We start from the raw sequence: 13,448 nt of genomic DNA on the forward strand, positions 1-13,448 counted from the left end.
GGCCGCTGCATTTCTTAATTACCAAGCTGAAACTCGAGGCAAAATTGTTTTCACAATTTCCCCTGGATAATAATGACATGTTTTCTGTGGGGTCTGTGTTTATATTTTTCCGACTGCTGGCTCTTTCAGTTAAAAAACATGACAATGTCCTAGTTCATCCATTTTGGTTAGTGCTCTGCCTTCCCCTTATCTGGGGCAGTGGCACCATTTATTTTAATGATACCTTCTGAAGAACTAGAAAATTATGGACAAAAGATGAATACATTACCTTTATATAGAGGGGTGTTGAAAGGTGATATGGTATATAATCTGTTATTAAAACCATGCGAGTCATTTCAACCATAACCAGAACATTCACACAGTACTAGCCCCAATGCCTCTGTGGTATTGAGTGTATCATCTCTGACCAGACAGCGGATACCATTCATCATCGGATCATAGAACATAGTGGTTTGTTTGCCTGAGTACTGTGGTTAAGGGTGACTTGTGTACCAATCTCTGTAACCTTTACTCACATAACCAGTGTATGTGTATCTATGGAGATGACACTGTGGTGCCCTGTGCTCATTGCAGTGTGTGTGTGTGTGTGTGTGTGTGTGTGTGTGTGTGTGTGTGTGTGTGTGTACAGGTGGCACTGCGACATGGTCCTGGTCCCAGGTGTTGGGCTGAGAAGACATACACTGAGCGGAGGCTGTTGGTCCTAGTGTGTGCTCTGTCTGTTGCCTTGTTCTTCTCTCTCATCGCTGTTGGGATCTTCTACAAAGAGAGTGAGTGGCTAAGATTATTAAGCCTGGTTCAGGTAAATAATCCTGAGAAGAGTTGACCAAACAACCTATGATTGCTCTTTTGTGTTCATATAATCTGCCAACATTTTCTTAGGTACACATTTTCTCAGCTCAGTATTAATTTCCTTGTATTTTGAAAAGGGAGCCAAATGCCACTTGCTCATATTCAACCACCAATCAGCCCACATGACAAATCACAGTCGTCTGTTATAAGAATCGGCACAAGAATGTGCTTTTACTAGACCATTCACCTTTCCAATCCTTTTATTCAGCTATAATTTTAATTGTTGATTAAAAAACCTAAAACGTATTATCCGAAATAAACAGCCTTAAACATAGACATGAGACAGAATGAGAATGGACGAATTGGACTTTGGGTTATGAATTATTATCGCTCTAAAAATATAAACATGTTTTCCACATCCTTTCCTGAAATAACGCAGAGGGAGTTGCCAAATGACGTGGGCTGTCCCTCAGCTTTTGCAACTAGTCCCAAATTCCAGAGCACTTTCTAACAAAAATACTGTTATCCACGTTGCAGCCTTATTCTAAAGTATATTACATGAAAAAAAATCCTCATCAATCTACAAACAATACCCCATAATGACAAAGCGAAAACAAGTTTGTAGAAATGTTTGCAATTGTATTAAAAATAAAAACCAGATACCTTATTTACGTAAGTATTCAGACCCTTTGCTATGAGACTCGAAATTGAGCTCAGGTGCACCCTGTTTCCATTGATCATCCTTGATGTTTCTACAACTTGATTGGAATCCACCTGTGGTTAATTCAATTGATTGGACATGATTTGGAAAGGCACACACCTGTTTATATAAGGTCCCACAGTTGACAGTGCATGTCAGAGCAAAAACCAAGCCATGAGGTCAAAGGAATTGGCCATAGAGCTCTGAGACAGGATTGTGTCAAGGCACAGATCTGGGGAAGGGTACCAAAAATGTCTGCAGCATTGAAGGTCCCCAAGAACAGAGTGGCCTCCATCATTCTCAAATGGAAGAAATTTGGAACCACCAAGACATTTCCGAGAGATGACCGCTTGGCCAAACCAAGCAATTGGGGGAGAAGGGCCTTGGTCAGGGAGGTGACCTAGAACCCGATGGTCACTCTGACAGAGCTCCAGAGTTTCTCTGTGGAGATGGGAGAAACTTCCAGAAGGACAACCATCTCTGAAGCACTCTACCAATCAGGCCTTTATGGTAGTGGTCAGACGGAAGCCACTCCTCAGTAAAAGGCACATGACAGTCTGCTTGGAGTTTGCCAAAAGGCACCTAAAGGACTCTGACCATGAGAAACAAGATTCTCTGGTCTAATGAAAACAAGATTTAACTCTTTGGCCTGAATGTCAAGCGTCACATCTGGAGGAGACCTGGCGCCAACCCTACGGTGAAGCATGGTGGTGGCAGCATCATGCTGTGGGGATGTTTTTCAGCGGCAGGGACTGGGAGACTTGTCAGGATTGAGGGAAAGATGAACGGAGCAAAGTACAGAGAGATCCTTGATGAAAACCAGCTCCAGAGCGCTCAGAACCTCAGACTGAGGGGAAGGTTCATCTTCCAACAGGACAACAACCTAAGCATACAACCAAGACAACGTAGGTGTGGCTTCAGGACAAGTCTCTGAATGTCCTTGAGTGGCCCAGCCAGAGCCCGGACTTGAACCCGATCTAAAATCTCTGGAGAGACCTGAAAATAGCTGTGCAGCCACGCTCCTCATCCAACCTGACAGAGATTGAGAGGATCTGCAGAGACGAATGGGAGAAACTCCCCAAATACAGGTATGCCAAGCTTGTAGCATCATACCCAAGCAGACTCGAGGCTGTAATCGCTGCCAAAGGTGCTTCAACAAAGTACTGAGTAAAGGGTCTGAATACTTATGTAAATGTCATTAGTTTAAGTGTTTATTTTATACATTTGCAAAAAAATCAAAAATAACTGGTTTTGCTTTGTCATTATGGGGTATTGTGTCAAGATTGATGAGGTGAAAAAAACAATTGAATACATTTTAGAATTAGGCTGTAACATAACAAAATATTGAAAAATTCAAGGGGTGTGAATACTTTCCGAATGCACTGTAGATGCCAGGAGCAAGAACAGGAACAGCTGTTGGAATGGGGATAATTAAGTGATAACGCCAAAGAAGCTGGTGTGGAAGATATTGGCACGGGTGTTAGGGCCGTGATAAAGTCGAGGGTTGGCAAACTGTGCCAATATATCCTCCAAACACTGGCTTCGAGGACAATATCACTTTTATACAACTAGTTACCAACATATTCAAATAATGATTTACATATTTTCATGAATGTTATTTTGATAAATGTATTCATACTATTTAATCCTACCCTAGCCGGCTGGTCATTCATTCTATCGGTTCAGTTGCCAGAAAGACGCGACCCAATCGTTCAGTCTTTTTGTTCTGTATCTATGGATGCGACCCAGTCATTCGTTCTAAATGTTCCACTGCAATACTGGCTGGCAATGTTCTTATCCCTTGCTTAGTAGCTAGCCAACTACAGCTAACTTAGTCACTTCAAACATTGTAGCCAGAATAACAACAATGTAGCTGCATTTGTGTTTGTTTAAGATGTTTAGTAGTGACATTTATTTGGATACATCATAACAATGAGCTAATGATGCGCGATTTTGCCTGGCGTAGAAAATGTGCTCTCTCGTCAGGACACTGTTGTTCAGAGGAGCTAGCCAACAACACAGCTAACACAATCACTATAAACTGAAGCTGGAAAGACAGCAAACTAGCTGCACTACGTTTAATTTTACCTGTTTTCTATTGATAGTTATTTGTATACAGTACCAGTCAAAAGTTTGGACACACCTACTCATTCAAGTGTTTTTCTTTATTTTTACTAATTTCTACATTGTAGAATAGTAGTGAAGACATCAAAACTACGAAATAACACACATGGAATCATGTAGCAACCAAAAAAGTGTTAAACAAATCAAAATATATTTGAGATTCTTCAGAGTATCCACCCTTCGCCTTGATGACAGCTTTGCACACTCTTGGCATTCTCTCAACCAGCTTCACCTGGAATTCTTTTCCAACAGTCTTGAAGGAGTTCCCACATAGTTCCCACATCTTTTCCTTCACTCTGCGGTTCAACTCATCCCAAACCATCTCAATTGGGTGGAGGTTGGGTGATTTGTGGAGGCCAGGTCATCTGATGCAACACTCCATCACTCTCCTTCCTGGTCAAATAGCCCTTACCAAGCCTGGAGGTGTGTTGGGTCATTGTCCTGTTGAAAAATAAATGATAATCCCACTACGCTCTAATCAGATGGGATGGCGTATCTGTTCATCTACTCTGCGTCTCACAAAGACACGGCGGTTGAAACCCAAAATCTCTAATTTGGACTCATCAGACCAAAGGACAGATTTCCACCAGTCTAATGTCCATTGCTCGTGTTTCTTGGCACAAGCGAGTCTCTTTTTATTATTGGTGTCCTTTAGTAGTGGCTTCTTTGCAGCAATTCGACCATGAAGGCCTGATTCACGAAGTCTCCTCTGAACAGTTGATGTTGAGATGTGTCTGTTACTTGAACTGTGTGAAGCATTTATTTGGGCTGCAATCTGAGCTGCAGTTAACTCTAATGAACTTATCTGGTGTATATATATATAACTAAGGTGTATATAACTCTGGTGTGTGTGTGTGTGTGTGTGTGTGTGTGTGTGTGTGTGTGTGTGTGTATATGTATATGTATATGTATATATATATGTATATATATATACATATACATATACATATATATACACACAGTTGAAGTCGGAAGTTTACATACACCTTAGCCAAATACATTTAAACTCAGTTTTTTAATCCTTTTTTTAATCCTTTAATATTTAATCCTAGTAAATATTCCCTGTCTTAGGTCAGTTAGGATCACCACTTTCCTTTAAGAATGTGAAATGTCAGAATAATAGTAGAGAGAATTATTTATTTCAGCTTTTATTTCTTTCATCACATTCCCAGTGGATCAGAAGTTTACATTTGGTAGCATTGCCTTTAAATTATGTAACTTGGGTCAAACATTTCGGGTAGCCTTCCACAAGCTTCCCACAATAAGTTGGGTGAATTTTGGCCCATTCCTCCTGACAGAGCTGGTGTAACTGAGTCAGGTTTGTAGGCCTCCTTGCTCACACACGCTTTTTCAGTTCTGCACACACATTTTCTATGGGATTGAGGTCAGGGCTTTGTGATGGCCACTCCAATACCTTGACTTTGTTGTCCTTAAGCCATTTTGCCACAACTTTGGAAGTATGCTTGGGGTCATTGTCCATTTGGAAGACCCATTTGCGACCAAGTTTATACTTCCTGATTGATGTCTTGAAATGTTGCTTCAATATATTCACATAATTTTCCTACCTCATGATGCCATCAATTTCGTGAGGTGCACCAGTCCCTCCTGCAGCAACGCACCCCCACAACATGATGCTGCCACCCCCGTGCTTCACGGTTGGGATGGTGTTCTTCGGCTTGCAAGCATCCTTCTTTTTCCTCCAAACATAACGATGGTCATTATGGCCAAACAGTTCTATTTTTGTTTCATCAGACCAGAGGACATTTCTCCAAAAAGTACGATCTTTGTCCCCATGTGCAGTTGCAAACCGTAGTCTGGCTTTCTTATGGCGGTTTTGAAGCAGCAGCTTCTTCCTTGCTGAGCGGACGTTCATCTCTAGGAGACAGAATGCATCTCCTTCCTGAGCGGTTTGACGGCTGCATTGTCCCATGGTGTTTATACTTGCATGCTATTGTTTGTACAGCTGAACGTGGTACCTTCAGGCATTTGGAAATTGCTCCCAAGGATGAACCAGACTTGTTTAGGTCTTGGCTGATTTCTTTTGATTTTCCCATGATGTCAAGCAAAGAGGCACTGAGTTTAAAGGTAGGCCTTGAAATACATCCACAGGTACACCTCCAATTGACTCAAATTATATCAATTTGCCTAACAGAAGCTTCTAAAGCCATGACATAATTTTCTGGAATTTTCCAAGCTGTTTAAAGGCATAGTCAACTTAGTGTATGTAAACTTCTAACCCACTGGAATTGTGATGCAGTGAATTATAAGTGAAATAATCTGTCTGTAAACAATTGTTGTAAAAATGACTTGTGTCATGCACAAAGTAGATGTCCTAACCGACTTGCCAAAACTATAGTTTGTTTTGTGGAGTGGTTGAAAAACAAGTTTTTTAATGGCTCCAACCTTAGTGTATGTAAACTTCTGACTTCAAATGTATATACACAGTATGTCCCCCCACTTCTAAAACCAAAGTTGCACCCCTGGGCATTTCTACATCATAGATTTAGGTGTAATTTGTGGAATAGACACCGGCTGGAATGCGGTTTTAACCAATCAGCATTCAGGATTAGACCTACCCTTTGTATACATTGGAACAATGACTGACTCTGACCTCGTCTGTGACACAACCTCTCGAGGGGCAGCCCTTCTCTCCTCTATAGAAGCTCCATCTATCTATTTTTCACTGTTCATTTCTAGAGCTTAGATAGAGAAGTAATTTTTCTCAGGGGTTATATGTTTTGGCAGTTACCTGTAGAAAACAATGGTTTCCAGATGGTCTGAAAACACCCATGTGCTTTTTTTGATCTCATATTTTAGGGGATTTATTTAAGGGCCCTTAAATATAAACTCAGCAAAAAAAGAAACGTCCTCTCACCGTCAACTGCGATTATTTTCAGCAAACTTAACATGTGTAAATACTTGTATGAACATAACAAGATTCAACAACTGAGACATAAACGGAACAAGTTCCACAGACATGTGACTAACAGAAGCGGAATAATGTGTCCCTGAACAAAGGGGTGGTCAAAATCAAAAGTGACAGTCAGTATCTGGTGTGGCCACCAGCTGCATTAAGTACTGCAGTGCATCTCCTCCTCGTGGACTGCACCAGATTTGCCAGTTCTTGCTGTGAGATGTTACCCCACTCTTCCACCAAGGCACCTGCAAGTTCCCAGACATTTCTTGGGGGAATGGCCCTCACCCTTCAATCCAACAGGTCCCAGACGTGCTAAATGGGATTGAGATCCGGGCTCTTCGCTGGCCATGGCAGAACACTGACATTCCTATCTTGCATTCCTGTCCTCCAAATCAATCCCACTCCAGAGTACAGGCCTCGGTGTAACTCTCATTCCTTCGATGATAAACGCAAATCCAACCATCCCCCCTGGTGAGACAAAACCGCAACTCGTCAATTTAGAGCACTTTTTGCCAGTACTTTCTGGTCCAGCGACGGTGGGTTTGTGCCTATAGGCAACGTTGTTGCCGGTGATGTCTGGTGTGGACCTGCGTTACAACAGGCCTACAAGCCCTCAGTCCAGCCTCTCTCAGCCTATTGGGGACAGTCTGAGCACTGATGGAGGGATTGTGCGTTCCTGGTGTAACTCTGGCAATTGTTGCCATCCTGTACCTGTCCCGCAGGTGTGATGATCGGATGTACAGATCCTGTGCAGGTGTTGTTACACGTGGTCTGCCACTGTGAGGATGATCAGCAGTCTGTCCTGTCTCCCTGTAGCTCTGTTTTAGGTGTCTCACAGTATATACATTACAATTTATTGCCCTGGCCACATTTGCAGTCCTCATGCCTCCTTGCAGCATGCCTAAGGCACGTTCACGCAGATGAGCAGGGACCCTGGGCATCTTTCTTTTGGTGTTTTTCAGAGTCAGTAGAAAGGCCTCCTTTAGTGCCCTAAGTTTTCATAACTGTGACCTTAATTGTCTACCCCTCTATAAGCCGTTAGTGTCTTAATGACGTTCCACAGGTGCATGTTCATTAATTGTTTATGGTTCATTGAACAAGCATAGGAAACAGTGTCTAAACCCTTTACAATTAAGATCTGTGAAGTTATTTGGATTTTTACAAATTATCTTTGAAAGACAGGGTCCTGAAAAAGGAACGTTTCTTTTTTTAGTATGTTTACTAGCTGTTTTTATTTTACCCCTCTTTCTCCCCAATTTTTGTGGTATCCAATCGCTAGTAATTACTATCTTGTCTCATCGCTACAACTCCCGTACGTGTTCGGGAGAGACGAAGGTCGAAAGCCATGCGTCCTCCGAAGCACAACCCAACCAAGCCGCACTGCTTCTTAACACAGCGCGCCTCCAACCCAGAAGCCAGCCGCACCAATGTGTCGGAGGAAACACCTGCACCTGGCCCCCTTGGTTAGCGCGCACTGCGCCCGGCCCGCCACTGGAGTCGCTGGAGCGCGATGAGACAAGGATATCCCTACCGGCCACACCCTCCCTAACCCGGATGACGCTAGGCCAATTGTGCGTCGCCCCACGGACCTCCCGGTCGCGGCCGGCTGCGACAGAGACTCTGGTGGCGCAGCTGGCGCTGCGATGCAGTGCCCTAGACCACTGCGCCACCCGGGAGGCCCTAGTTTACTAGCTGTTTAATCAAAGCGATAGTGTTGTCTAACTGTTGAGGCTGAAGTAGCAGTTTCTGTAAAATATATTTGATACAGTATGTTTAGCTGCTTGTCCCACTCCGTTGGCAGCTCACCCGGGTATGTGTCGGACAGAGACATGCATTACTGTGGCCAGTGCTGTGATTGGAGCCCTGGACCGTTCTGTGGACCCCTGCCACGACTTCTACAGCTTTGCCTGTGGGGGATGGGTAAGGAACAACCCCCTCCCTGAGGGAAAGTCCCGTTGGGGTCCCTTCAGCAACCTATGGGAGCGCAACATGGCCATCATGAAGCACCTGCTAGGTAAGATTCTTCCTTAGCTGCCCCGCTCACCAACCTAGAGAAATACATTCAAACAGTTATGGCCTACACTCACCATAGCCGAGCATGCGAGGCGTGTGATTTAGTTTAGAATGCATCGTTTTGAATTATAATGACCCAACCGAAGCCAGGTGGATGGGTTGTCCACTTTGACACTTTCAATTAGAACGCTTCTCTATTTTATTGTTGGCACTGTAGTCACACATAACAAATTGTCATTCACCTTTTTCTAGCTAATTTGAATGGGGAGAGGTTGCTTAAGGTTTTACCGTACATGGTAAATTAGACCAATTTATCCACTTATGGAAACAACCTCACTATAAACAAAGATGATTGGAGATATGAACTATCCTGCTAGCATGGTCACTGCTCTGCATGTCCCATCCTTTCCACTTGCCTCGCTCTGCTTGCTCCGCTCGCCCGCTTCTGGTAGTTTAGTCCTTATTGCCTCAGTGTTCTTTCTACATGTGTGTTATAGTTACGTTCCCCAGCAAGAAAACCAAACAATTTGCTCAAACAGAAGGGTGAACTAACAAAGAGTCACTAACCAACAACTAAAACAAAACCAGTGTGGATCTGAAAGACACTTACAGGGGTGTCTACTGAAAGATGACTAGCAACAACAACTGGAACCTAAAATTCACCCACCATGAGCACCCACTACATTTGCCCAAGAAGAGGCAAACATACTAAACTTAAAGACAGAAAGCAAAACGAACATGGAAGATCCGATAAAGGATTGTTTGTCTAGAAATCAAAACAGGGAGCACCAACTTAAGCTGTTAACCATCCACATCTCTCAAGACAAATGGAGCACTGGGCCAGCCACTCTGAAATAGCACCTGGGCCTGCACAGGTGAAACACCTTCCCACTAACAAGATGGCAACCAGCACAGGTGTAGCATATACTGACTATAACAAGGTGACCCCAATCGGTGCGCCCTACGTGATAATGAGCTATACGTTCTAAAGTCCAACCTCAAAACAAATGGAAAAACGAAAGCCAATAACAGTTATCCTGTCATTGTAAGAGAAGTTTGGAGAAAACTTAACTGTAAAATGTTGTATATGGCAGAGAATACCACCATGAAGGGGCTGAGCAAGGCTGAGGAGAATGCCCAGATGTATTACAAGGCATGTATGAATGAGACTAAGATCGAGGAGTTAGGAGCTCAGCCTCTACAGGAGCTCATCAATCAGGTGAGTTCACTCCTCGAGGCATCCTCATCCAGTCGTCTAACATGGCCCAATGTAGCTATAATGTCACATTTGATGTGCTAACGTGTTCTTTGACATAGTTAATGTAAATAGTTAACCCATTTTTTTTTTTTTATTATTTGAATTTATCCTTGGATGTATCCATTGCCCTGATATTAAGGAACTCTCAGGTTAAGTTAGCCTCTCTCTGAAGGAGATCATACATATTATTTTACAGACAGGAGGATGGGCCCTAACTGGCTCCTGGGACAAAAACAATTTCCAGGAGGTTCTACGCACAGTGTCAGCCAACTACCATTGCTCCCCCTTCTTCACTGTGTTTGTCAGCACAGACTCCAAGTGCTCCAACCACAATATTATCCAGGTGAGAGGATAGCCAGTCACCCCAGTGGCTCCAGGCTCAGACTGTGGCCTCAGGCCCACACAGTGGCTCTAGGCCCAGCTACTCCCAGAGGCCTTCTCCTCACTTATTTAGCTGTTGATTTACATTCATCTTTACATTTGGTAGAACATTCATCAAACATCACTTATCCCCAGATCTAATCAGAGAGGATTTACGTGCACATTTACCTGCTCTTTCTTTCTAAGGGGATGTTAGAAATTGTATGTTTAATCGAAGCTGCAGTATACTGTAGATCCTGCAATACTACACTCTCAAAGCTAGACCCAGGCTCACTTTGCTCAGAGCACTGAAATGTTTCAATGGGGTGTGAGCTGGTAGTCATGCACTGTTCCTCTTACCTACTGTACAGGTGGATCAATCTGGGCTGGGGCTCCCCTCTCGGGATTATTACCTCAACAAAACTGCCAATGCAAAGGTACTGACAGGTGGCTGCACTATGGCTCAAGGGGTTTAACTGGGTGAAGGAGCTTAAAAATTGTAGCATTTAAAGACAGGGGAAGGGAGGACTTAAAATAGATCAGTGCCTTGACACAAAGGCCAGATTAAATTAGGAAATTAATTTCATAAATTGGCACAGTACTTCTGAGAAATGTATCTCGCTAGATATTTGTTTCAGTAGCTAGGTTTCCATCCAGTGGCGACAGATTTGCAGGCGAATATTCTAAAATGTACACTACCGTTCAAAAGTTGTAGGTCACTTAGAAATGTACTTGTTTTTGAAAGAAAAGCAAAAACAATGGTCAATTTTAAAATAACATCAAATTGATCAGAAATGCAGTGTAGACATTGTTAATGTTGTAAATGACTATTGTAGCTGGAAACAGCAGATTTTGAATGGAATATCTACAGTTGAAGTCGGAAGTTTACATACACCTTAGCCAAATACATTTAAACTCAGTTTTTCACAATTCCTGACATTTAATCCTAGTAAAAATTCCCTGTCTTAGGTCACCACTATATTTTAAGAATGTGAAATGTCAAAATGATTTATTTCAGCTTTTATTTCTTTCATCACATTCCCAGTGGGTCAGAAGTTTACATACACTCGATTTGGTAGCGTTGCCTTTAAATTGTTTAAATTGGGTCAAACGTTTCGGGTAGCCTTCCACAAGCTTCCCACAGTAAGTTGGGTGAATTTTGTCCCATTCCTCCTGACAGAGCTGGTGTAACTGAGTCAGGTTTGTAGGCATCCTTGCTCGCACATGCTCCAATACCTTGACTTTGTTGCCCTGAAGCCATTTTGCCACAACTTTGGAAGTATACTTGGGGTCATTTTCCATTTGGAAGACCCATTTGCGACCAAGCTTTAACTTCCTGACTGATGTCTTGAGATGTTGCTTCAATATATTCACATAATTTTCCTGACTCATGATGCCATCTAGTTCGTGAGGTGCACCAGACCCTCCTGCAGCAAAGCACCCCCATAATATGATGCTGCCACCCCCGTGCTTCACGGTTGGGATAGTGTTCTTCGGCTTGCAAGCATCCCCCTTTTTCCTCCAAACATAACGATGGTCATTATGGCCAAACAGTTCTATTTTTGTTTCATCAGACCAGAGGACATTTCTCCAAAAAGTACAATCTTTGTCCCCATGTGCAGTTGCAAACCGTAGTCTGGCTTTTTATGGCGGTTTTGGAGCAGTGGCTTCTTCCTTGCTGAGCGGCCTTTCAGGTTATGTCGATATAGGACTCATTTTACTGTGGATATTGATACTTTTGTACCTGTATCCTCCATTATCTTCACAAGGTCCTTTGCTGCTGTTCTAGGATTGATTTGCACTTTTCGCACAAATACATTCATCTCTAGGAGACCGACCGCGTCGCCTTCCTGAGCGGTATGACGGCTGTGTGGTCCCATGCTGTTTATACTTGGTACCTTCAAGCGTTTGGAATTTGCTTCCAAGGATGAACCAGACTTGTGGAGGTCTACAATTTTGTTTTCTGAGGTATTGGCTGATTTCCTTTTCCATTTTTCAAGGTAGGCCTTGAAATACATCCACAGGTACACCTCCAATTGACTCAAATCATGTCAATTAGTCTGTAAACAATTGTTGGAAAAATGACTAGTGTCATGCACAAGTAGATGTTCTAACCGACTTGCCAAAACTATAGTTTGTTAATTAACAAGAAATTTGTGGAGTGGTTGAAAAATGAGTTAGAATAGACTGACGAGTTTCAGAAGCAATGTCTTTGTTTCTGTCCGTTTTGAGCCTGTAATCAAACCCACAAATGCTGATGCACCAGATACTAGTCTAAAGAAGGCCAGTTTTATAGCTTAAATAATCAGAACAACAGTTTTCTAATGATCAATTAGCCTTCTAAAATTATTAACTTGGATTAGCTAACACAACGTGCCATTGGTACACAGGAGTGATGGTTGCTGATAATGGGCCTCTATACGCCTATGTAGATATTCCATTAAAAATCAGCCGTTCCAGCTACAATAGTCATTTACAACATTAACAATCTCTACACTGTAGTTCTAATCAAGTTGATGTTATTTTAATGGACAAAAAAATAGCTTTTCTTTTAAAAAACAAGGACATTTCTAAGTGACCCCAAACTTTTGAACGGTAGTGGTTATAAATAATGTTATTTTCATCAAATTTACTTGTTGCTGATAAAAGGCTGTCCGGGATGAGCGAGTGCACATAAAAATAACTTTTGCGGTTAAATTCCATGTACCGAATTTTTTTTTTTTTTTTTTTTTAAGTTAAATGGGTTTCCATTGTATTTTCAACTCTACTGATTTTGTTTTTTGTCACTAAAAGTTTTATATAGCAAATGTCTTGGCACTTGCGTTCTAGCCAACAGTTTGCAGATACAGTGCGAGTATAGCCAAAATCAGGGGCATTCAACTCTTACCCTACGAGTTCTGGAGCCTGCTGGTTATCTGTTCTACTTGATAATGAATTGCACACCATCTGGGGTCCCAGGTCTAAATCAGTCCCTTATTAGAGGGGCAAAACGAAAAAATGCAGTGGATCTGGCTTCGAGGTTCAGTTTGAGGGGCCTATATGATGAGAAAATTATGGACAAAAGAGCGAGAATATTTATTTGTCAAACAGCAGCCAAGAATCAATCATCCTGTCACTAGAATAAGACAATAATTTTGGGAAAAGAGCATCAAGCTCATCACCATGCACTTTCACCACCTTCATTACTTATTTAATCTGTAGCCTAATAAACGGCATGCTTTTCCGAGTCGTAGTGGAAGAACCACACATCATATCATTGCGTGACTCAACGTTTACTTCGATATGAT

General features: G+C 42.4%; 1 protein-coding gene and 1 long non-coding RNA gene across 5 annotated transcripts in view; one reads left to right on the top strand and one right to left on the bottom strand.

The window, feature by feature from the left end:
* The window catches only part of LOC129850350 (endothelin-converting enzyme 1-like), a 51,515-nt gene that overhangs the window by 31,051 nt on the left and 7,016 nt on the right, over positions 1-13,448 (top strand). For all 4 annotated transcript variants that reach the window (XM_055916822.1, XM_055916815.1, XM_055916801.1 and 1 more), the window contains 5 exons: positions 629-767; positions 8,332-8,544; positions 9,638-9,762; positions 9,998-10,144; positions 10,533-10,598. In XM_055916822.1, coding sequence (XP_055772797.1) covers positions 629-767; positions 8,332-8,544; positions 9,638-9,762; positions 9,998-10,144; positions 10,533-10,598 — 690 coding nt within the window. The remainder of the gene's footprint in view (positions 1-628; positions 768-8,331; positions 8,545-9,637; positions 9,763-9,997; positions 10,145-10,532; positions 10,599-13,448) is intronic.
* LOC129850398 (uncharacterized) overlaps positions 1-13,448 on the bottom strand; it is a 38,469-nt gene that overhangs the window by 16,076 nt on the left and 8,945 nt on the right. The gene's annotated exons all lie outside the window — the stretch shown is intronic.

Source organism: Salvelinus fontinalis, chromosome 3, assembly GCF_029448725.1.
Source record: "Salvelinus fontinalis isolate EN_2023a chromosome 3, ASM2944872v1, whole genome shotgun sequence".
In the NCBI taxonomy this organism is placed as follows: Eukaryota; Metazoa; Chordata; class Actinopteri; order Salmoniformes; family Salmonidae; genus Salvelinus; species Salvelinus fontinalis.